The sequence below is a fragment of the Hydractinia symbiolongicarpus genome, chromosome 6 (assembly GCF_029227915.1).
Source record: "Hydractinia symbiolongicarpus strain clone_291-10 chromosome 6, HSymV2.1, whole genome shotgun sequence".
Classification (NCBI taxonomy): Eukaryota; Metazoa; Cnidaria; class Hydrozoa; order Anthoathecata; family Hydractiniidae; genus Hydractinia; species Hydractinia symbiolongicarpus.
Genome location: NC_079880.1, coordinates 12,436,447 through 12,462,079, shown reverse-complemented (window position 1 = coordinate 12,462,079; position 25,633 = coordinate 12,436,447). Strand labels below are relative to the sequence as shown.

At 34.3% G+C, this 25,633-nt stretch overlaps 1 protein-coding gene across 1 annotated transcript; it reads left to right on the top strand.

The window, feature by feature from the left end:
* The first annotated feature begins 1,175 nt into the window (after window positions 1-1,175).
* On the top strand, window positions 1,176-25,461 carry LOC130647030 (uncharacterized). The gene is made up of 26 exons (XM_057452740.1): window positions 1,176-4,792; window positions 5,025-5,065; window positions 5,584-5,722; window positions 6,255-6,427; window positions 7,334-7,539; window positions 8,058-8,261; window positions 8,345-9,664; window positions 10,171-10,294; window positions 10,723-10,815; window positions 11,131-11,247; window positions 11,512-11,622; window positions 12,084-12,194; window positions 12,886-12,999; window positions 13,540-13,650; window positions 13,874-14,011; window positions 14,537-14,632; window positions 15,738-15,872; window positions 16,289-16,399; window positions 16,487-16,603; window positions 17,060-17,185; window positions 17,763-17,915; window positions 18,241-18,348; window positions 18,797-18,919; window positions 19,269-19,367; window positions 19,710-19,805; window positions 19,892-25,461. The coding sequence occupies exons 1-26, from the start codon at window positions 1,947-1,949 to the stop codon at window positions 25,375-25,377; spliced, it is 12,498 nt and encodes a 4,165-aa protein (XP_057308723.1). The 5' UTR covers window positions 1,176-1,946; the 3' UTR covers window positions 25,378-25,461.
* The last annotated feature ends 172 nt before the right edge of the window (window positions 25,462-25,633 follow it).

The window sequence follows — 25,633 nt, the reverse complement described above, 5'->3', positions numbered from 1 at the left end:
TAGGTAGTTTAACAATCTTCAGTGATTCTACAAACAAGTTCGAGTAATTTTTATTTTATGTGGCTAACTTGACCACGTCGACTCAAGCACCCCTTTCATTTTGTTACATCATCAAGAAAGGCGCGTAAGGAGAATGACGGGATTATTTTTCGCATTCATGTAATTCTTCAGTCTTAAAGGTTTCATAGTAAATACTTAGTGAGACTAATAATACAGTAGAATGCTAAAAAAATTATGTTTTTTCAAGCAATACTTTACGAAGATTGTAAATTAGGGAACTATATTTGGTTATTAGGCATCTTTTATGAACAAATTCTTTGATTGACAACTCTGCTTAATTTTTTAGTTGAAAGTGTCCAATCTTTCTTGTAATGGGTAAAAACAAACAAACGAACAAACAAAAACATTTCTTTTATGTTTTATTTTACTTATTTTTTAAATTAAATATTAATCAGGGGCATTTCTTCCAGGGTTTCTTATATATTTCTCTATTTTAGTTCATGATATGATAATATCTATATTATTTAATGATATTTCTTTATATCATACTGTATGTCACTCGAATAAATGTTAACGTACTTTAGAACAGTTAAAATATGTATGAACTGAGGTTTGTGAGTTAAATAATATACGAAGTTTCGCCGTTCTAAAATATTAATATGCATTGTGGACTTTTTTCAATGTCAATAAGAAAGTGTATTCATTATTTGGTTGTACGTGACATGTAGAGAACAATCTTCTTTATTATTCTGCTAGGTGACATTTTTGGCCCCAGAATTTCTTGGCCCCTGAGCCGTTATCACATTAGCGACGGCTAACAATTATATAAAAAGACAAAATGTTATGGTGCTATTCCTTCATAAATAGTGCGTCAACCTATCTCTTTACAGTTGACATACTGAATGACTTTTCGTGATGGATGACCAGTCCATGGTGTTTAGATGCTAAATATACTGCTTAAGGGAATTTTATTTTGCGGTTTTAAAATTACCGCCAGATTTTGAAGTTAAGTTTTCTGCTCGTTTCTAGTCGTTTCGAAAATAGAACATATAAATAAATATATACATACGGAATATTTATCTAAATATATAAACATATTTTCCTGAATGAATTTTTTTTTTGTCTAAAATTAAATGCAATGTCAAACAATTTTCTTTCCGATACAATATGGCATCGAGGTCTCAGTGAGAAAAGACGCAAATGTTTTGAGGCAAGTTTGAATTATATGTCGATCTGGATCTTTTCTGGCCGAATATAGAAGGAGAGAGAAATATTTTTAATATAGAAGGAGAGAGAAATATTTATTCCATAAATGGAAAACACGCAGTAAAGTTCGTTTGTCAAACATTTTAAACGAGTTGCAACCATACTTACGCAAGGCAATATTCAAAACAGTAATTATTCAACAACCGGTCACTAACAGTTTAAAATTTAAAAAAGACGTTCTCAATGTGCAGTGTTCTTATAGAAAAAAAAACATAACAAAGAGGATAAAGGGTAATATAATTCTTTCAAAGCAAAAGCTGTAACTATTATTTTTTTATACCTCGATTATTTTTAAGGTTTTTCTTTTAATTTAGCGATATATCATGCGGAATTATTAAGATATTTTGAGAATGAATTTCTCTCTCCTTTTCTGTACATAATCATTCCCCCCTCTGCGAGTCCCTGCTAAAGAACTGCGGCAGCAGAGTCCAGATCACGGTTGATTAAATCGACTTCAATTCACGAATTCGTTCTACTAACTGTAACTGGAATGTTGAATATAATCAATTTCATTAGTGTTCTATTCTTTCTATTGTTTTGATCACGATAGAACAAAAGAATTCGAACGCCTCAAAGAGTAACCAACAACGAATTGAAAAATTGTCAATCAGGAGAGTACCGTACAATGAAGTTAAAAAAGCAATTTTACAAGTAAGGTTAATGAACGGATAAATAAAATAATGGCAATAATGAAGAGTTCAATGTTATTTATTTTCGTATGTTTCTGCATTATAAATATCGCGTGTTTATCTCGGCATAGCAAGAAATTATCACATCACAAAAGACACCATCCACATACAGAAAGAAAGTATCAAATATATAGAGACTTAAAAAAGAAATTAGATTTTATAAAAAAAGAATTGATAGATACAGACGCGCAAAGTAATAAAACTAATATTCAAGACTCCATAGCAAAATATACAAAATCTGTTGCACGGACGAAGATAAAAACAAAACCTTTGGACACAGAAGAAGTCATTGAAACCGACATACTTGTCGTGCATAAAGACGTCATTCCGACAAATCATAAACACAAAAGAAAACGGCATCGTCATAGCAATGTTATTGGTTCAAAACGAAAAGACATTTTAAGGCCGTCAGATAAATTTCTTAACGCGGATGAGGAAGTCGTTGTTGTTGTCGTAAATAAAACAGACCGTCAGTCCCGCCTTTTATCTGATAAAAAACATCGGGTAAATTTAATGCCCGCTAAGCGTGGCGAGATTATTAGTGAAGACGTCACAGGGAATGGAAAGGAACTAACAAGCATAGATCAAACTTTTAGTTTTTCAAGTGAAGATGACAAAGAAGCGGATCAAATACATAGCGCTTTTACTAAAGCAAACAACGAATTCTTGAAGGAAGTAAAAGTTCAAAGTCCAGACTCCACAGTTAAAAGCTCTCTACCTATTATAAATTCTTTTGTAACTGATGAACAAAAAAAACCCTCTTTGCTAGAAATGACTAAACCTTCCAGAAAACACGAGCTAAGCGGACAAACGAAATCCCATGTAAACACGACAAGACATTACAAAGAAAGTTTACGCACAGTAAACGATAAAGCAAAAACAATAATTAAGTCAAACTTGCCTCCACCAACCAACGTTAATGAAGACAGCGAGGAAGAGTCAACTGCTCAATTAGCCAACAAACACGAAGAAAAACAAAAAGCTGTAGGGAAATCAAGTTTATCTCGATCAACCAATACAAATACCAAAGATAGCAAACCCTACAACATTGTTGTGAACGTCGGGAAAACTAAAGGAGGCAAGGTTCTAGAAATTACTTCTAACAGAGCCATTTTGGAAACTGAGCAAAAACTCCCTGATGATGATAATGCAGCAGATATTTCTAACCTAGAAGACTATCAAAGTGTGGTGAAATCTAAATTGCATCAACCTGTAGAAGTAAATGAGACAGAATCTAATCTTAAAGGAGACTCTAATGAAAACCATTCAGGCGATGGTCCGGACGAAGATTATTACGAATTTACGTCTGAATCTGGTTTTCCTTCGAGTAAATTAAAAAACTCGACAAAAAGCATGGAATCAGAAAGTGAAGGTGGTCAAAAACTGAAACATAAAAACAGTGATTCCCATTCTCCTCATACATCTAATGCTGGTAAAGATAAAGAAAAAGCTGTATTAAATATTGCCAATAAGAATAAAATTAATGGTGAACTTAAAACGGAAGAACAAAGATCTGTTGAAGTGACGTCGGCAAAAAAACCGCCAAAAGGATTTTCAAATAAAATGACTGGACGAAAATATCCGCCAAGTAATCCACATCCTGTTGCTGATAATCTTGATATCCAACCAGTGGGAAAAAGCACGTACGAAAATATAACAGCGAAACTAAGAAACGCAGAAGCAAAGTCGAAGAACATTGACACCAAACCATTGGCTCAGTCGAACGTTAAACAACCTACAGCAGCGTATAAAAATCCTTTAGTAGTTCAGTCATATATAAAACAGCCAACGACAGCATATTTCAAATCTCCATCGTCACCAGTCGTTGTAGCAAACATAATGTCTAAGAAAGAGCAACCACCAACAACATCAGCTTATAAACCAAGTCCCAATTATCAGACTTTAACAGCACAACAGAATAATGCTGCATATGTCAAACCAATTGCTTGGAAAGAAACACAGCAAGAAATTGATCAACATATAACAGCAGCCAATATTGCATCTAATGTAGGTAACATAGCTACTACTAATGTTCAACCAGTAAAACCAATATCTTCAAATCTTCCTGTAAAGCAATATAAACTCGTCGAAGTTCAGCCTTCACCATGGAAAGAAATATCAACTGTCGTTGCATTAAATTCAAAACCAGCGGTAGGTCCATCTACGGTTGCATCTCAAGAAAAGTCAACAAACAGACAGCCGCAGTTGTTGGAAGGAGGTAATGCGAACCAGGCAACTACAAATCAAATAGAGAAAAACCCTTTCGAAACAACGCAAGGATTCATTCATGAAGATCCTGAATACCATCAAAGTGGAATTAACCTAACGCAGTCTGTTCCCAGCAGAAACCTTTCCTCAGCTTTATTATCTGAAACAGAAAATGAAAAAAAGAAACCAATCTTAAATGCAACTAGTATATCTATAAAAGACGAGGGTTCAGCATTACAGAAATCTTCAAATGCGGAAAATAAAGTGATACAACACATCTTGAAGCAAGACAGTGAAGTTTTACAAAAAGCAGCCAGAGAAGAACCGAATGTTACCGCAGATAAACCAACAAACATCTCGGTTGAAGCTGCATTAAAAACACTGTTAAATGTCCCTAATCTTTCTATTCACATCACCAAAAATAGTTCTCTTTCTGCACCAATTAAAAAGAAGAGAAAGAAGAAATACACAAAAACGACGAAGAAAATAGAACACCTAGAAAAAATTGGTTTTGAAAAAAGCGGTACCAAAAAATCAAATGCTGAACATCATGTCGAAAAAAAGATGAAACAAGAAAAAGATGCAGTTAACGAAGACAAAGATTTGTCAAAGCGGAATAACAAAGTCAGGTAAAATTTCATAAATAACATTCACAGTACATCTAAGATTGCTATTAAATGAGACTCATGGCTAAAAACTATATTCAGTCAATCCTGTGAAATAGTTAGATATTAAATATAACTCAGAGCCGAGATTTTTTTGTATGTTGAAATTACTGTAGCATGTTTTAGCGATTCCAGGATTATGGATTCAGACATTTTGCTCGTTTGCTACTTCCGTTCCGTTGTTTTTTATATTTAGACCTGAAGACATTGCAGAACATGAGATTGTCAAAGAATCAGGTAAGAACATTTTTAATCAGGAACATATAATATAAAAATAAAGTTATGTATGTGAAACGATTTTGGGAAAACTAGGTCAACAACAAATAGCCGTAAATTAACCCTTGAAGTGGGCCTGCACTTTTGAGCTAGATGCTCCACGAACCTACATGGCATGAGATGTAATATCTCATGCCATATAGGTTCATGGAGCATCTAGCTCAAAAAGGTTATTTTCACAGAAAACCTAACTCCTCATCAATGAAACAGAGCTGATGGGAAAAAAGTTTGGTAGAGTGTAGGAACAGCGAAATCAGGGCTGGCAACCAGTTTTACGAGCGTCCCATTCGGTTAACTCGGAGCAAGCTTTAGTATGTCTAAGATCTCACGTTTCAAATTTTTGCTCATTATTTTTAACACTATGTATTTACATGTGTTAGAATTCATAGAACCGAAGAAAGTCAATCTCGACGTAGCAAACACGTTAGTCGCGCTTGGGCGTGCGCATTTCTTATTTTAAGGTGTTTCTGCTTTTGCAGGAATTCAAGGTCGAAGCAGAAATGCAAGAAAACATGACCAGAAAAGGGATAACAGTTCACCAAAGCATCACCGTCGAGATGACGCCGTTGGAAATGACATTTTGAAAGAAATAATAAATGGTGAAAATACATTTCAGAAGTAAGTACATGTACAAAATTTTAAAATTCATTAATCTTGATCCAACGAGTAAAAAAACCCAAAGAAATAGAACGGATACCACAAACGCAGGGAAAGTACAACTGGTTTACATAGAACATCTAGTAATTTCGATTATAATTTCACACTAGCTGCTTAGTTGTCGTTCCTAACAATCTATTATAACGTGTTGCTTATCATGACTAAATATTTTTGTAAGACTTCTTGCTAGTGTTTACACGACTGTTACTGGTTTTCCTGGCATGAACAAAAAAAAGATTATTATTATACCGTTATCCCTGGTATTTGATATAATAAGGGAATGTTGAAAAAGTTAGGAGCAACGGGCCTATCCTTGGAAGGTCCTCCACAACAGATTTTAGAGAGAAGAAAACATATTTAAAACATATTTAGGACATATTTAAAAAGGAGGAGAGCACGCTCAACAGTTTTTAATTTTTCTTTTTTAACAATGGAGAGATGTAGAATATCAGACTTTATAAAAATGTGTCAGTGTAAGCCACCCTTATTTCAGGTACGCATCACATAATGGTATGTCTACACGTGTGGATAACAGTATGATCGAAAACAGTGAAACGAACGTTGAAGCAAGTCCTGAGGAAGCAGCCAATAAAATTGCAGGTTTTGGAGTAAATGACGAGAGATATGGGGAGAGTTGGTTTGAAGGACAAAATCATCCAATTGGAGGTAAAAATATTTCCATCAATGAAAATTCTAAATCCAATTCTGAATTTCAATATAACATTGCCGTATTAATTAAGTCACTTCTTCTCTTGCAATTGCACAAAACACACCAGTCGTTAGCCCGTGCAAGAAACCCACCTGTTCTCCGGTTCTCACATTTTCGCCTGCCGTAGAGCCGCTAATTAATGCGTTTCTAGCACGACATCAATGAGTGTGACAAGCAGAATAAACCTATTATTATAGACTAGTCGTTAGCCCGTGGAAAAATCCAAGGGTTCGCCCGTTTTTTAAATTCACTTGTCGCAACAAAGTGGACAAAAATATATCGCATTTAGTATTGGTACGCATTATAAAAATATCGTGATTCCGTTACGGGACGCGGCCCTCGCGGACACACAGTCAAAATACGGCTATTATTAAAGAGACTAGTCGTTACCCGTGGAAAAATCCACGGGGTCGCCCCGTCCTTTATGTATGGCATTTTGTGTTTCCGTAACAGGACGCGGTAACCCATTATAATAGAGACTAATTGGTGAACAGTAACTAAATCCACGGGTTCGCCCGTTTTTTATTTATCGCATTTCGTGTGTCTCACTACTTGCGATACAATTTTGCCATAAAAGACAGATCTTATTATTATAGAGACATTGGTTAAGTTGAATTTACTGCTTTTATTGTTTGTCCCTGGTTCTCATACCATATTTTATTTTGTAGCCAACGTTAGTATTTGAAAAGCTCAGGTCCTATACAACTGTGCTTAAAGGAGATAGATTCTCCTTTACGATTCATTCTTTTCTTTAATTAAATCGTTTTGTTAAGTAAAAAAACATCAACCATAACATTGTTCGCCTACTAAAATCTGTTTTTCTTTGAACTGACTGACGTTAACTTACTTTGCGTTTGACATAGCGAAACCCTATCATCACCATCATAAGGAAGATCATGACGATTATCATGACGATAAAAATGATCGAGACGAGAGAGATGATCGAGATGAAAGTATAAATGGCGATTCGAATGAAAATCATTCGTCGAAGTCATCGGTGAATAGTTTACACGGCTTTGAACCTGATAAAGAAGATGAACACAAACACGTGAGAGACAAAACGACACAAGTAAGTAGATTTTGGCGAAGTTGCTTTTGAGCCTTATAACAAGGTGGTGATTAAACCATACTTTAAGTCATGGTGCTTTCAATCCTATGGAGTAACCTTTAATACCGTAAGTAAGTGTAATGGAACAAAATTGTTTGCTCGGAAACATGCTTCGACAGGGATGGGTTTTTCCCTGCTCATTATTTTTTTTGCCCAGTTCCAAAACAACGTTTAAGCCATTCCAAAGATATTGAAGGAAATATTCTTTTAAAGTCAGAATAAAATTTATTAAAAAATAAATAACTATGGCTCAGATTAATTTGCAGCACAAATTCATTCTCAACAATTCTCTCAAGCTAATTTTAACATTTCCCTCAACTTTTATGTTTTTTATAATTTCCGTAGTTTTCAATTACTTAGCCTATTAAAAATGTAGTGGCATCCACACTATCCCTGGGATATTTTATACTACCCCCATTCCCACCCCTTAGAAAAAGCAAAGAGCAGTTAAATTATTAATTCTTCAACCCTACTTTTAGAGTAAAGCAACTAGCAGCGAACTTGTAAGAGCTAGTCAATTTGAAGAGGGAGAAAAACTGACTGAAGATATGGAACAAAAAACTTCAAACATCATGAGGAAAATTTGTAAAAATGCAGAATGCCAAAATAAAGATGGTACCACAGACGTTGATGATGATGATTTGAGTCAATATGTCCACGGAGGTGACGAAATCGTTGCACAGGTGCTCATATTGTTTAAGATCTTTCATTGTTAGGTGGAAATGTAAGAAAGTGATGATGAATAAAACAAATATTTTTTATTTAGGTCAGCATCGGTAGCGAAGGAAAAAGTTTATCAAAATTCACAAAAGAACAGAAAAATCCGAAGCCGATTTTGCCAGAAATAAATCTTGCTTCAAGTAAAAATGGACATTCAAGTTTGCTTCAAAGCATTCCAAATAACATAACAGCTACTGTAGAGGAGCTAAAAGAAGTTACGGCTGACGAAAGAGATGTTAAACCACGTTGCCAGTGCGACTCGCCAACTAAAGTTGTAAATAGACCCGGATGTTTAGATTATTGTAAAGTTGTATGGCGGGAAAATTTAGCTTTCAAAAAAGCAACACACGCCATTACTGAGCTTGAAAACAGTGGGCGTATTAATGCCAAGCCAGATAACAAGTTGTTTCATCATGATTCGCTAGAAACTAAACCAATCACAAAGGTTCTTGAAGCGTCTTTGCTAAATCCAAACCCTAAACCGAATCCAACAATTATTGAACAGAATCTTCTTCCAGGTTTAGCCAAAGCAAAGTATACTGGACCAGTTCCTGAAGAAAAACGTTTATCAGCAGGTTTCGTCCGTAAACTTCAAATCGACAAAAACGTATTAGAACACGTTAAAAACGATATAAAACACGATCCAGGGATCAGTGACGCTCTGAAGTATCATTTGAAACAGGTAGCAGATAGCATTACGAAGGCTAAGATCGAAAAGATACTAGCACAGCCCAATCGAAACAAACAACTGATTGGTAGAAACTTTCATCACCATCACAACGAACCCATGGAACTGGATAATCAAGGTGGTTTGTCTCACTTACTAGGACATGATAATTCGTTTTCGTTTCATAATTCACACGATGAAGACGATATGCAACCTATCCATGTGAGTGAAGGTAGCAACCCAGAACTTGTTGCAAAGCTTCTCCATCGCGGACACCACCATCATCACAATCCTTCTATGATAAGCGCAAGTTCTTTAAATAGATTACTACATCATCAAAATTCAGAAGATGTAGACGACGATAACGAGGATCAGCACGAACACGAGGATTCGCATGGAGTAATACACATGCATGGGTCGTCGCAATTACTAAACCAATTGCTCCACCGCAATCACGCTACAAACGTGTTAAAAGAAGAAGATGACGACGAATACAACAACGAAGGAGGGGAGCATGAAAACTTTCACGATGAAGGACATGATGAAGATGACGATGATGAAAAAGCAGTTATATCAAAAGGCCAACTTATGAAATTGTTACATCAAACAGACGAAGGAGAGAGTCATCACCATGGAGATGAAGATTCTGATGATGGCGATGATGAAGAGTATGTTGACGATGATAACGACGAACATATGGTAAGAAAAATCACTGCAGTGTCTTCGTAAATATTCCCTGTAAAATAGGTTTCACGTCCATGTGTAGTACTCAAAAGGGAAAATGTACTCTTGCTTCTGTAAAGTTTTCTAACACGCATTAGTCATAGGTCTACGAATAAATCAAACGGAAATTCCCCCATCGCATTATTGTGTAGTATCGTTCGCGGTAGGTATGAAATAATTGAATACTGAAGGGCTAAGGGAAAGTGGGTTTAAAATAACGCTGTGAGCATCAATGTGTACAAGAATACATCCATATATGTACTAAAAACAACAAAATAATGAATTCTCAAAGCTGGTATTTTTAAATAGAGAAGAGTAACTTCTTTATTAATTTGTTGCGAGAAATTCTGGAGAAAAGATTAAACATGCATATGCCAACACAGAAAGTATTACATAATGGTTGTACAAACCACCAACAACACAAATGATATAAGATAATTATATAATTTAATTATATAATTTAATTATTTCATGTTTTTTAGATGTTTGCAGATCACAACGAGTTCCATTCGAGATATCATCATCATCATCTGCTGGAACCAGAAGCTCTTCATTTTACTGAACACCAGGACGATCTTGGTATTAACGTGTCTGCAATACGGACGAGTAAGATAGTTATTTATCGAGTTGGTCGAGTTATTTTAAAATAAATGACAAAAGTAATGATAAGGCTCGCTAAAAAAAAATGAAGTTAAGAATTGAATGGAAAGAGAATATTACGGCCTTTGCAAATAAAAATATTTTTGACTTAATTTTCTAAGACAGCGGCTTAAACTTCATTACCCAAACTAAATATTTTGTTTACTGTTAATATCTTGCGCTAAGCCAGCTAATTTTGATGATTGGGATTTTTTTTACAAAATTTACCTTTTTTTACAAAATTCTTATGTCGAAATCTTTAACTTTAAAATTTCCTTCCATGATCATCATATTAGAAGACATGTACACAGCTTGAACATCCTTGTTCAACTTTAAATACCGAAAGGCTTTTTAACTTCGTGTTATTCATTTGTTCACCTCTTTTAAATTTGTAGCTCCATGTAGAAATGGCGGATTGTTTCTAAAACTACGTCACCGAAAGCCGCAATGTGTATGTCTGCATCAATATTATGGAAAGACATGTAAAAGTAGGTTGATTTCATAAATTTTAGAAATCTTGTCTTGTGACACGTGACTGTCATAAGAAACGGTGGGTACGTTGCAGAAATTCCCAAGTATAATAGCTGAACGACTTCGTACCAAGGCTACGATGTGCTTACAGGACAAGCGTCCTATCATTAGAACATAGACAAGAGCACTGGGGGCAAGATTGACATATGGGCTTTTATTTAGAAGTAGTCTATTTTGCTAAAAGTAGAGCACTCACAAGGTCATTTGCATCAAGAAAGTGTTTGGGACGTTGGAAATATTTTAAGAAACTCTAAGCTCTATTTTTATTCTAGGTTGGAACTACTGCTTCCCAAACCCTTGCGATAACGGTGCTCAGTGTGTTCTTATACCAGAGATGCCGTATCACAAATGTGTTTGTCCAAAAGCATACATTGGACCAACCTGTAAAGGTAAGAATACTTCAAAAAATTATAGGTGTGCAAGAATAAAGGAAAAAATGTAATGTATATATATTTAAGCCATTATGCTTTTGCACCACAATGGTTGCAAGAAACCTACGACAAAAGTCGTGAAAATCGTCGATAAAAATTTACTTTTTTTCACATAGACTTTACTAAAACTGATTAAAAATATAAATGAAGAGAAAGCATGCATCATGCTGGTAAAACACAGACCATGAACCTAGAATTTAACAATTACTTCTCTTTGTTTAGATTTTAACCCCTGCGATCCCAACCCTTGTAATAATCAAGGGGTGTGTTCACACGATGGCAAGACTGCAACGTGCACTTGTACCTCAAGATTCAAAGGCGAAAACTGTGCTGGTGTGAACACTTTATTTTTTTTTTTGATCTTTGTACTCTAAATAATAAAAAAAATATTTATTTCTCATTCCCGTAGTGAAAACACTAAGGCCTTGCAAACACCCTGGCAATTTTTGCAATAAACTCTCTCAATTAGACATTGGTTTATAAGTAGCAATGCTAGGCAACACATAACAACCTGAATCAAAGAATCATTAGCAGGAATCCTAATACATACCTAACTTCAGCTTGTTATTCATAAATAATTTTCATGGTTGCTCGCATTTTAAGTAACAAGCCAATAACAACATAAAACCTATCATGTCCAAAACTTTATAACAAGCCAGTATTAGTATGGAAGACTATATTGACTTTGAGTCTACAACTATCGATTAAGAATAACATCTAGGCTTTTAGGAAAGCATAAAAATTTTCTCAAAGTTTAATATTTATTTCGTGAACGAAGAATAATTCTATTTTAGAATTAAACAACTGTTACCCAGACCCCTGCAAAAACGGAGGAGTGTGTGTTGATTCAGGTGGAAAATTTAAATGCAATTGTAAAGAAGGATATGTTGGAGACACGTGTGAGGGTAAGATATTTATTTTTAAAGAAGGAGTATTAATACATTAAATTTTAGCGCATTTGCTTAGTTAAAATTTAGACTCCGCAGCCGTTTTTTAAAAAAAACAGATTTCCATTGTTTTTCGTCGACAATATTTTGTCTTTAAACCCGATATCTGGCCATCCCCTACCTCAAAGTTGGTGAATCTAGTCAATGCCGCATTGAAAGTTTAATGCGCTTTATATGGGCCTTATTTTAATAATTTAATTAAGTCATCACATGTTATTGCTAAAAGACGCCCTCGCTGAATACGAGTTCGCGTCCCTTATAATCTGAAGTGTTGCCATAATAATCGTCCTTACAGTAGTCAAGGCTTTAAGCTTATCCACCTCATTCTTGCATATGACGTAATGATTGAACAATAAATTTACAAAGGGGTGGTGCAAAAATAAGCTAGTCGTTAAAATATAGGAGTATAGAAAAAAGATAGAGGAAAACCCGTGTTCGTAATAATATATAGTAGCATCCCACGAAAGCATTGAGATTTGTATTTGACAATGAAGATTTGACCAGCAAATAATTTGCATGACCATTGATAAAAAGGTTGTTCTACATTCTTCATTTTTTAGTATTCTCTCAATATGCTCATTTTTTGCTTGCTTCTCCACCATTTGTGAGACGTGTGGGTAAATAAATCATCTCCTGTTTTTATCTCCAGGTGTTAGTGTGTGTTACAGTACTAATCCATGTGAGAATGGTGGCACGTGCGTCGAGAATGGAACCTCGTTTTCATGTGTATGCACAAAAGGTTTCCTTGGCAACAACTGTAAAGGTAATACTAGTTAACTTCCGTTAACTTAGAATTGAAAATTTCTATTATTTCATTTTTATTTAAAAATGCATTAAAAACTATCGGTGCAATTTATTTTATAACAATATGATGTATTAGCAGGCTGGGAGCTCAGGTTAAAAACAATATGATGTTTGGGAAAACAGAGAAATAAGAATAATGATCAGCCTGTTGAAATTTTGGCAGTATTTTAAAAAGAATGTATGGCCTTTGTGAATAAATAACTTTGAAAATAAATAATAAAAAATAAATGAATAACAATGAAAAAGATAAAAGTTGAATGCAATACAGGAAAGAATCTATTAGCCTTTTCCGGTAAGATTTTTAAGAGTTCTAAGAAGCCATCTGTTCATACTGTAAATAGGCGGGTAATTATCACAAATTTATTTTCACGATTGTAGAGTTACCTAACACAGACGAGAAGTTACTAACTTTTAACCCATAAAAACATATTTCATATTTATTATTTCTCGTCCTACATAAGTAAAATTGAGTTGAGTTAGTATGTGTGTTTTATTCTAGATAAGGTGTGTGCTCCAAATCCATGTCAAAATGGTGGAACATGTATTCAAAAAGAAAACTCCGCTTTTGCTTGCCTATGCCCACCATGGTCTACTGGCGATACTTGTGGAGGTTAGTTGTTATTCTCCTCCTTAGGGCTCTTCTACGTCTATAAAATTTACACACGTCAGAATATTATAGGCATAGAAGATCCCTTGGGACGAGGTTGGGTTATTTTTAGTACACGTTTCTCTTATTTTTTATTTAAGGATTTTTTTTGCCAACTAGTCTTATATAGTTTTTAATTTAAAATAAAACTGAAACGAGAATCAAGTGGTTGTATGTTCACGTTTAGATATCAGCCCATGTCGTATGAATCCATGTAAAAATGGCGCACGTTGTATAGATGGTATGTCAGGATTTCGGTGGACGTTAAAACAAATGCAATATTTCTGTGATTGTTTGCCGCCATTTAAAGGTTCACACTGCGAAAGTAGGTTGTCGTTTTTCAGTTTTTTTAAATGTTTAGGTGTCCTTATACCCAGGGTTTTTGTTTTTTCGTCAAGTAACACCCTCAGAAAATAACAAACCTAAAACAGCCTGAAAAATCTAATTACCACCACGTTTTTCAAAAAACATTTACGATATTACCAAGCATTTAATTAATTATCAAACCTAAAGCCAATCGCACAAGCGACAGTGACGTATGAGAAAATTGTTTTATGGGGCCAAATTTAGTTTCATTAAAATCATTTCAAAAAAATAGGTGCTCGGTTTCAATTAGAAAGGAAATGATATTGTTCCTTTTTAGTAAGCATCATTTTTAAAACACACACCCTTGTAACCCCAACACCCCTCCCCATCCCTTGCTCTCTACAGCAAATTTACGATTAGAGTTATCTAACAATCGGAAAACTGCAATATTGGTTGGGAAAATAAAAGTGTTACTTGTAAGCATAGATGAAAAAAAGATTTTTATTAGATCTCAAAGTTACGTATTTAAATTTTCTTCTGTCAGAAAATGCATGCAGTGATTGCGACCATAATGCTCATTGTGAAATCGACCGTTGCGTTTGTAATCATAACTACTATGGCAACGGGAGAGCTTGTAGAAGTAAGTATACTATTCTCAAAAATTTCTCAGTCAATCATTTCACTTTATTTTCTGCTAACTAATGTAAGTCTTCGATATATAACTAAATCTGGGCCAACCTAATATATCTATATGACGCTTAAGAGTTTATATGCTTGCATTTCGTTATAAAATTTCATAAATAAGTAACCTAGCCAGATTTTTGTTGCAGAGAGGCGTGGACCAGATTTAGTACCAATAAATAAAAATAACTAAAAAAGATAAACAAGTGAGATAATTTTCCAATTTTTTATATTTGGCTCACTTGATTTTTTAGAGTACGATTAAATCTGGTCCACGCATCCACGCAACCGGTGGATCGTATGGTACGCCAGGATTGTTTGACGCTAACGCAGTAGATGGCGCATAACATGCGATAACGCAGCACCTATAGGATGCTTCAACACACGTGAAGTTGATGAAATGCTTCGATCTAAAAATGAAACTACAGAGATTGTTGTGAATATTAATTATCGATGTAGAATTAATGAATAATCTAAGGACTTCTTATTCTCATGTTTACACAGAATAATAAAACTTTTATTTCAAATTCTCGTTAGATGTTTATCAGATTGTGTATATAATTATTTGTTAGAAATAATAAATGGTAAAAAATTTTACTCCTAATATTATAAACGAAGTTTTTTGATTGAAAACGCAATCTTTTGATACAGTAAACATCTTGATTTAGCCACATATACTTTTTCTCCGGAGATAAAAAAACATGATAATTCAGGATCAACTTACACCATGAAAACAGGTATAAAAGGGCCTAAACTCTATTGATTTTTGACTTCTTGCTGTTTCCGGAGTCTAGAAATCTTGTGTTTACATGTTTCAAGGCTGGAGTCTCTGCTCATGGCTTTATCTACTTGACCGACTTCCGAAACGTGTCAGGCTATTATAGTAAGGGTTTGTGAAGAAAAAAGTTTATCATTAGAATTAGGAAGAAACATTTTAGTTTAGTAATTGTTGGTTATATTTAATGCCAAATTTTATTACACTCGAAGTCAATGAAAAACAATTTTTAGCCAAGATCTAGCAAAAAATTATATTTTCCTGATTTTTCTTATTAACCAATATTTAGAATTACATCTTCCAGTGAAATCTCATAAAAAATGCCATCCTAACCCCTGCAAGAACGATGGAGTGTGTTTTGAAAAGCATGATGGCGGATTTGGATGTAAATGTAAACATGAGTACCTTCCACCGCTGTGCAAAGGTACAGCCACTATTTTTTGTAGATACGGTGAATGATAATTGAAAGAAATAAACTTACCGCCAAATATATTGAAAGAAAGACCATTGCATAGTATTCAAGAGGCGGTGAAAACAATTTCACTATAATCTGAGCTCAATATATTTGAATTTTTATTAACAAAATACGGTTGACTAAACAACAGCGTTCAACTTATAATTTTTTCCACTAAATCTTACTGTTTTCTTGCTTAAACGTTCTCTCCCTGTAATGGATTCAATATTGTTTAATATCAGTGCTATAAAAACAAGAAAAACCAAGCAAAACAAGTGCGTCTACTACTTGCAGATAAAACCGGTCTAAAATTGGTTAAAAGTGTGAAAAAGAAAGTTGGATTTGCTAAAATACAGTTTTAATCAAGTTCTTTCTATATTTTACAGAAAGGGATCCTTGCAAACCAAATCCATGTGGTCAATACGGAGAATGTATTGCAATTGGACAAAGTATCAAATGCAGATGTGATGAACAATATTCTGGACGATATTGCAATGGTAAGTTTTGCTCTAAGGCTGGACATTTTTGTTTGCATAATTTATGTGTTTCATAATTAACGAATAACTAACTTTTATTTCTATCAGTGATCGATCCATGTAAAGAGATAGGACTTTGTGCAAACAATGGAGAATGCGTACCTACTGGTAACAACACATACGGTTGCAAGTGTGCGGGAAGGTGGAGTGGTTTGCGTTGCCAAGGTGGGTTCATGCATTAGATTGTGCAAAATACAAGGTTAGAGATAAGATATAAAAGGTTAAAGTTGCCAAAATTGGAATTTTAAGATGCTGTTATCTGTTGTTGAAGGAAAACAATTCCATACTGACTTTTAAAGTATATATATGTAGTAAAGATAAGTTATTATCTGTCATTTTAGAAAAAGAAGATGAAAGGGAGAGAATTTTTATTTAAATTTTATAGTGTTTTCTGTTTTTTTTGTATTTTTTATATTTGAATGACCATTTCCGAACGAAAGTTTTGCCATGTGTACCTTTATGCAACCGAAAAAAGGAAAAGAACAACAAAATGAATTAGAAAACTTCTGATGACTCATCAGTAGATACCAGTGCAACTGTTTCGGGCAATTATTTCTAAACAGTTTCAATTGCACTGGATGACCATATATATATAGAAAATTCATTAAACCTTTCTTGCAGATTGCTCTTGTCCAAGAAGCATCGATGAAAGTATACCCTCGTCGCAATGTGATGTTAACGGAGCCTGTAAATGTCCAGAAGGTTATATATTCAATGTTGTCACCGGTCAATGTCTTGCTGAGCAAAGTAAGTCGGTTTACATTTGCAAACATCAAATAGCTATTGACTGCATTAATTTCTCTTCAAAATTTAATGAAGCAGCTGAAAACATCTTGTTCACTAAAAATGAACGATTCTCCATATAAATTAACAATTTTCTTCATTTGCTGTAGTAAAAAAGTATTTGGCTAAACAACTTTTGTTTTACAAGAATGTAGTGTTATGGTAATATAATATGCGAGATTAATTAATGGGATAAATTGTCAACTTGTAACTATATGGTGACAAAAAAAAAGTCTAGTTAATATAGTTACGATTCGATTTCTCATAGCTGATAAAATTTAGTGGTTAATCTTTTTCTTTAAATATATTAGGAGGTATTGATATCTTTTTCTGATTGTATCTCAACTCGTTAGTATTACAAAAAATTAACCTTAAGATACCTTTATATTACTCGATCATGTCAATACCTTTGACTTTGTTTTCGAAGATTTTTCAGTGCAATCATCACATTGCTCAGTCATCACATTGCTGAAACATTTGCACCAATCAGTACATCGCTTTGAAACTCTTCGCAGTTAAAAAAATACAAATATTTTCTTAGAATTTCCTATGCCTGAAGTGTTTGGCAAGTCTTGTCGTACTAACCCGTGTGAGAATGGTGGCCAATGTATTGAGGAGATTGGAGTAGCTGAAGAGTCCTATAAATGCATCTGTCCTGAAGGAACCTATGGAAAAAATTGTATTTATAAAAACAGTAAGAAATGTTTGTTTCCTCTTTTTGCAGCTAATTAGCAAGGACAGAATCTTGAAATGCAGGCTTTTATTTTTCAAAATATTGCAAAATGATATTTCTGGGTGTCGTTTAAAGGTGTGTACAGCTTTTGTAATTTATCTTGTAATAGCTTGCATACAAACGGCTCAAAGATAAACTGTAGCGCAACGACATGGTGGATTATCTTTTTAATCTTAAATCAAGTTAAAGATTTAACATAACATTGTATTGAAAGATTGGAGAATTAGGAAAAAGTCACTTTTAAATTAATTACCCATTTAATACCAGTACTTGTTCTCTGTTATAGAATGTATGCCTAATCCATGCTTGAATGGTGGATCATGTCTTGAATTAGATGGAAGGTTTCTTGGATGTAAATGCGCAGATGGATACCACACTCCATTGTGTCGAAAAGGTAAAGATATATTAAAACAGTTTTGTTTATAAAATATAAAATTCATGGTAAGATCAAAAGTTTCCTGGGTTTATTTTGTTTTTATTTCATCAAATGAAAGAAATAAAACGTCTTCAGAGTTCAAAAGTACTGTGGAAAGAATTAAATCTTTTTTCGTTAAACACTCAGCGTCATATTTGAATCATTCTTCAATATGTCTGGAAAAACATACACGGGAAAAACAGTAGTCGAATAAAGCTGAACATGCTCTCATTTAAAAACAAAACCGTATTCCTAAAAGAGCCAAAAAATGAATAAAAAATGTAATATTATTATATTTGACATAATCGCCAAACAAAAAGTATAAAAATATATTTTTTTTATAAGTTTAACCTTTAAAAAATGGGAAATTTGGTAAAGCTGTATTAAAATATTTTCTCCAAAGATCTTTCATCATTTATTTTTTTAGAAACAATCCCAACAACAGCTTGCAAACCAAGTCCTTGCCAAAACGGCGCATCGTGTATTCCGCACCCAAACGGTGGTTATGACTGTATATGTAAAGTGAGATTTACTGGTCCACATTGTACAAGTAAGTGACATGTTGTCCAGTGTCAAAACGTCACTTTCCTTTGCCCAAATTTTTTCCATGTTTTCTACAAAATGTGATTATCAAATTATTTCAGAGCGTTTAATTCTTTTACCGTGTGAGTGTGTAAAGCTTAGACATTCTTAACAGAAATTATAACTTCTTTAGGAAATGTTTTGTTAAAGTAATACCACTTGAGTCATAATTACGAACGACCATTTTGTGTGTATTTTACAAGAATCCACGTTTTCTGGTATTACAGCAAGGTAGAAATCTGCGCTAAATGATAACAGGTGCCTTTCTAATCTGTTCCACAGTTTTCGATCTTTCAAAAATTTACATTTTGTTTCAGTTGATCGATGTCGTGATTGTGACGAGAATGCACGTTGCGAGCAAGGAAAATGTGTATGCAATGACAATTACATAGGGAATGGATACGAATGCGTTAAAAGTAAGTCCAATATGCGTTAATGCAAAACTTACTTTTTGGCGAAACGTTGAAAATAGTTGTTAAGAAAAGACAAGAGATCTTAGGCAAAATGGAACCAGACAGAGACTTTATTATCGCGACCTCAACATAATTATGAAAATGTCTCACTTTTTTTCTTTTTTTGTTGATAAAAAGATTTTTTTTGCTTTTGGAAATATTTTCTTCTTTCTGCATCTAGTCGTCATATTGTTGTCTAAACTCTTCTCTATAGCGAGCTTGAATCTTCTAAAAATCATCAAATATGCTAAAAGTGTCGTCTGTCGTATTTTTGGCAATTATTTTTATCTCTTTTTATTTATTTAGAAACCTGCCCTGCTCCATGTCTACAATTTCAAGCTTGCATTGACAGCAAATGTCAGTGTATTCCAGGACACAGACAAGTGTCCAATATATGCATACGTAAGCAGTTTTAACTGTTTGTATATTCAAATATTTATTGAAAATTTTTTATTTATTTAACCTTAATACCTTGGTACATTTTTTAGCAATCACAGACTTCACAAATAGCAACTACGCTGACCCGCTACCCTCAGATCAAGCCCGTCCTGCAATAACTTCGGTCGCACAAATACACACTTCCACGAAACCTTTAAAACCTACGACTCGTCCAAACATAAAACCCGTCGCACCAACTGAAAAAGCTAATCACACTGCAGCAACAACAAGCTCAGCAACATTAGCACCAACTAAGAGTTTGGTTGCCACCACAGCCACAACAGCAGCCACCACAGCCACAACAGTGGCACCTCCGCCTTCAACCACACCAGTCCTAATTACGACAACAGTGGCGTTGGGAAATTTAAGCTCACAAGGGACGGTGTTTAACAAAACAATGTTTTCAAGTGACATTAAGAATGCCACAATAAATCTGTCAAATAGCACAAATTCGTTTCCAAAAAATGTATCTTCAACAAACAACGCAAATGTAAAAGAATCAACAAACACGTCTTCAGCTGTTGAAACACCGATAGAGAAAGTGATAAAAATCAAGACTGAAAGCGACAACGAAAACAATGTCAATAATACGACGTCAAATGATGGCGAGAGAAAGAAACCTGTATTAGATGTTTTAGAAAGCAAATCACAAAGTATTTTAGGAAATAGTACAGATGGTGAAACGAAACTTCCTTTAAAGCAAGCCACTAGCCCTATAACACTAGCAGAATTAAAACTTGGATTAACTCGTTTGGCTGCACCTGTAGAGCAGGAAAAAGCGTCAATATCTGATGGTATTTCCGGATTGGACAGCACCCCACCATCCAAATCAATACATCATTTTAGTAACTCTTCACTTGATGCGAAACCGAAGAAAAGGAAAACAAAGGCAGAGAAGTATTTCGAAGCGAAAATGAGAATTCTATCTTCATATTTACGTACGCATGGGAAGGCAAAGCTAAATAAAGTTCTAGATGATATAATCAGTCAAAAGAGAAACCATGGAAAAAATAAACATGCTTCCAAGAAGAATGATACTAAGAAACCAAGGAAAGATGAATCGCTTATCATTCATGTGCACACTGGTGCTACAAGTGACCTGGCTGACTTGAACGCCGTATTAAAACGATTTACTCACAATCACAATTTAGCTTCGCTCACACCAGACGATATTGAACGCATGCTAGAGCAACACCAAGCTAAAATAGACCAACAAGCGAAGAAAAAGCAAGTCAAGCATACCGAAAATACTCCAATGTCGGTGAATGTAAAGATCAACAGCAATAACGTTAAAGAAATCAGTGGCGTTATGAAACATGAAATTTCTGTTCAAGGACATGATGGATCTGAGAAAACACAGACAGTACAGGTGGATCAGGAGGGGTCAGCAGAAGAACAGGACGAAGAAAGGTTAGCACCACAGGACAGTCGAGAGCAGCAACCTGGTTTGGAACAAGCACAAGATGAAATGAATGAGGACATTACTACAGACAATACTTTAGATGATGGTGGTCTACAGGCAGAAGATGCTCTGCAAACAGAAGATGCACTACAGAATAGTTTTGTGAGTGGCAGCAAAAAATACCAACGTCCAAAACAAACAGGTGACGTTGCAAGAAATGAGGAAACATCAAATGGTTTTAATAAACTTACAGCAGAGGAGTTGGCTTACTACTTCAATAAAAATGACAATAAAAACAATGCTGATGATATCGAACGCAAAATGGCAGCTGAGATAAAAAACAAAGAGGATATTGGAATAGCAAAGTTGTTTCAGACTATATCAAATGGAGAAGAAAGCACTACGCAGTTATCTGCATTGTCACAGTCACCGTCTGTAATCGATGCATCTAGTGTCACACATCCTAAAAATCAGACCTTTCAACGTATTGTCAACAGCAGCGCAGATACTGGATTTTTACATCAATTTTTTAACAACTACAATTCCGACATTACGACAAATGGCGAAAAGACAGATGAATTCGAAGATGATGACGATGCAACTTTGCAGCAGTTAAAAGAGGAGCGGAAGGACAAGACTGTTAGTTTAACAAAACAGCAACAAAATTTAGAAGTGCAGACATTAAAAGATGCTGTAGAACATCACAATCAACTGAAACAACAGTTAAGAAACAAGGAGATCGAAAATATAGAAGAAGAAGAAACTAATAATGAAAAGTTATTAGAAGAATTGAAGAATAAAAACATGGCGAAAGAGGATGGCAATAGGATGAATCATTCTGTGATACAGGAAAAAATAACGGAAGTGGAACTAAAAGAGAAGCGGTTAAAAGTCTTGGAAGAAGAAAAAATGAAAGCCTTGAAAACGTTGAAAGAAGCACAAGAGAAACACAACCAAATGTTACGAGAAGAAGAGCTGAGGAAACAAGACGAAAAACTTAAAGAAGAGAGTATTAGGTATTTGAAAGAAGAGAAAACAAAAGCTCTTAAAAAGTTGAAAGAAGAACAACATCAAAGTAATAATGTCTTTGAAGACGATGATGAAAAAGAAAAAGAAAAAGAAAAAGACGACGTACGGGTGCAAAATCAAAGAGAGGACCAACAAAAGCAAGCCTTGAAAAAACTTTTAGAAGCTCAGCAAAGGCATAAACAAGAAGAAATTGAATCAGAGAAAAAATTTGAAGCAGAAGAAATCGAGAAAAAGTATAAAGAGAAATATGAAAAGGAGAAGAAAATTGCCTTCATGAAATTGCAAGAAGAACAAAAGTTAGAGAGAGAAAAAGAGAAAGATAGAGAAGAAAAGGAACGCAAAGAAAAAGAAAACAGACGCCAAAGAAAACAAGAGGAGGAACAAAAACGAAAAAAAGAAAAAGAGGAAATATTGAAACAAGAAAAAGAAAAAGAGAGAAAGATTAAAAAATTACAAGAAGAAAAGTTGCAAGCTATAAAAGTATTAACAAAGGCTCGTCTCAGGGAACAGAAAATGCGTCAACAAGAAAAAGAACAAAAGAAATTGGAAGAGAAGAGATTACAAAGAATGCGGTTATTACATGAGCAGAAAGAAAAAGAGTCTAAAGCCTTTGAAGAAGCAAAGCTAAAAGAGAAAGAAAAAATACGTCAAGAAGAAGAGGAGAGACAAAAAATGAATATAAAAATATTAAAAGAAGAAAGAGAAAAATCACTTCAAGCACTAAGGGATGCTAAATTGAGGCAAAGAAATAAGACACTAGCTGATGTGAGGAGAGAGCAGTATGAAAAGGAAAAAGAAGAAAATGAAGAAATGTTGGAAGAACAGAGGGCTGAAGCTTTGACGGTATTAAAGAAAACTAGAGAACGCCAAGAAGCCTTGCGACTCAAAGAAGAGGAAAGACAAAAAGAGATTCAGAAATCTCTGGAAGAACAAAAGAGATTAGTTTTGAAAAAACAACAAGAAAAGAAGAAAAAGGAACGCACTGAGGAAGAAAAACGACGAGATGAAGAGAGAAAAACTGAAAATTTAGAAATATTGCAACAACTAAAAAAGAAAGAAATGGAAGTATTAAATGAAAAGGAAAAAGGGAGGAGAGCGATGGAAAAACAAAATGCAACGCGACAGCGATTGAAGGAGTTCCAAATGGCTGAAAAAATAAAAATGGCTGCACGTAATGACGCGAGTACAAACCGTAATAGTGATAAGCAAGAGCAAGATAAAATGATCGCGGAAATTAAAGAAGAAAGTATGAAGGTACTGCAAGAAGAAAATAAAGAAAACAGAAAAGAGATTTTGAAAAAACAACGTGAGGCTTTAATGAATATGACACAAGCACGGACAAACAAGTTAAAAGGAAGAAAGACACCTTTAAAAACTACAATCAAAGCAGAAGTAGATGAAGATGAAGATGAAGGAACTAGTATGGAAGAACAAAAACTAAAGAATGAGAATATGATTGAAGAGTTAAAACAGGAAGCAAAATCAAAAGACTGGAAAAACTTGGCGTTAACTAAAAAAACATCCAACGCTAATAAGAGCATGGAGAAAAATGAAGTTGAGGGTTCTTATCAATCGAGTACAGGCGAAAACAATGCAGGGGAAGAGAAAAGAAAAGAGTTACAAGAATTTGTACTTGAACCACAGAATAAATTCCATGGAAAACAATTTAAATTTCACAATGCGTTGACTTTGAATAAAATAACGGAGAAAACAAGTCACCCTATAAGAATGCAAGAAAATTTTAAAAAAGAGAACAAGCCCGAAGGAGAAGCGCATTTTCCACCAATGAAGGATAAGTTTTTGAGATCAAAGCCAATGGGATCTAACGTAGAAAAACCAACGCAAATAGACACAAATCTTTTCGAAGAACTGAAACAACAAGCTTTGAACACGCTCCATGAAAGACAAAAACAGTGGGAAGAAGCTTTAGAAGCGAAAACAAAAGATGAAGAGCAAAAAGAAAATAAGGAGAATGTAGATTTAGACAAAGACGTGAGTATCCAAGAAATAGAGAATACTATGAAACAGAATAATGATTTTTCACGAAATAAACTTGCAGAAAAAAGCAAAAATGTTGTTAATGGCAAAGACAATAGGCTTAACAAAAATAAAAAATGGAATGAAATATTAAACTCACAAGCTAAAGATGATAAACAAAACAAGAAAAAAGAGGATTTATCAAATGACATCAGTAATACAAAAGTTGAACAGAGTACTGAAGGACATTTAAACGGGGAAATAGAGGAAAAGATAAATGAACACGATGTAGATGTTAACATAAAAACATTAAGACAAGAAAAATTAAAAGAGAAACTTCGAAATAAGAATGATTACAGTGGCATATCAAAATTTGAAAACACAAAGTTGGAGGGTACAAAAATGATAACAGGAAAGGGGGAGAATACAAAATTAGGAGGTCAAAAGGCACAAAGAGTAATGCCTGTGATTTCAAAAATGGAGAGCCTAACGATTGAGAAACCAAAGGTGGAGAATGTAATGGACCAAATAAGAAAGGAACAAATAAAGGAGATACAAGAAAAAGAAAGAAAACTTCAAGAAAAATATCTGCGAGAAGAAAAAGAACAAAAGGTTCAACAAATTCACCAGCGACAAAAATTGCTCGATGCAAAGTTGTTGGAAAAAATTAAGCAACAACAATACAATGCACTGCAAGAGCATCTTCAAAAAGCGAAAAAAGAAGCAGAACTGAAAAAGTTCCTAGATGAGAATGCTGACACAGAAGGAAGTGGTTCAGGAGAAGAAAATGAGAAACACAATAGTAATACAAACACACCTGCAAATAGCGAATTACTGAAAGCATTATCGGCGTTGAGCAAGTTCAAAAACGAAAGCGACGAATCATCCTCAATTGAAAAAGCTGTTACTCCAAACAAACGCGAACATGCAAGATCTAGTAACAAATTTCAAACTTACGTAGCAAGTCTTCTACAACATCGACAGCAAGGTATAAATCATGATATAGCATTTCGACGTTCGAAAGAAATTACATACGATGAAGACCGTCCTCATGGATTGACGTTCAAACGCTCAGAAACAGCATCGTTTAAACACAGGAACAGAACAAGAAGCAAGCGAGATAACTAAGTTTTGTTTGTTCAATTATTTTGCTGTTTATTTTAACTAATCCATGGTATATTACTGTATATTAATAAAATACTTTATGAATTATTTTCCTGCTTAGATCGCAAATTTGATTAAAAATTAGAATATTGAGATGACGCCTTTCTAATAAAAGTCCAGCGTAAAAGTGATTCAACGGTCATTCCTACTGCCAGATTTTTTGTCTCTCCTATTTTGCCACAACTAGACGAAATCAGTATAGACAAAAGAATAGTGAAGC

What these genes read in the sequence shown, in the direction of transcription:
- LOC130647030 (XM_057452740.1), top strand. Translation starts at nt 1,947, where the DNA reads ATGGCAATAATGAAGAGTTCAATGTTATTTATTTTCGTATGTTTCTGC. An exon ending in ACAAAATCATCCAATTGGAG is followed by an intron (nt 6,428 to 7,333) that starts GTAAAAATATTT and finishes CGTTTGACATAG; the next exon opens with CGAAACCCTATCATCACCAT. An exon ending in TACTGGTCCACATTGTACAA is followed by an intron (nt 18,920 to 19,268) that starts GTAAGTGACATG and finishes ATTTTGTTTCAG; the next exon opens with TTGATCGATGTCGTGATTGT.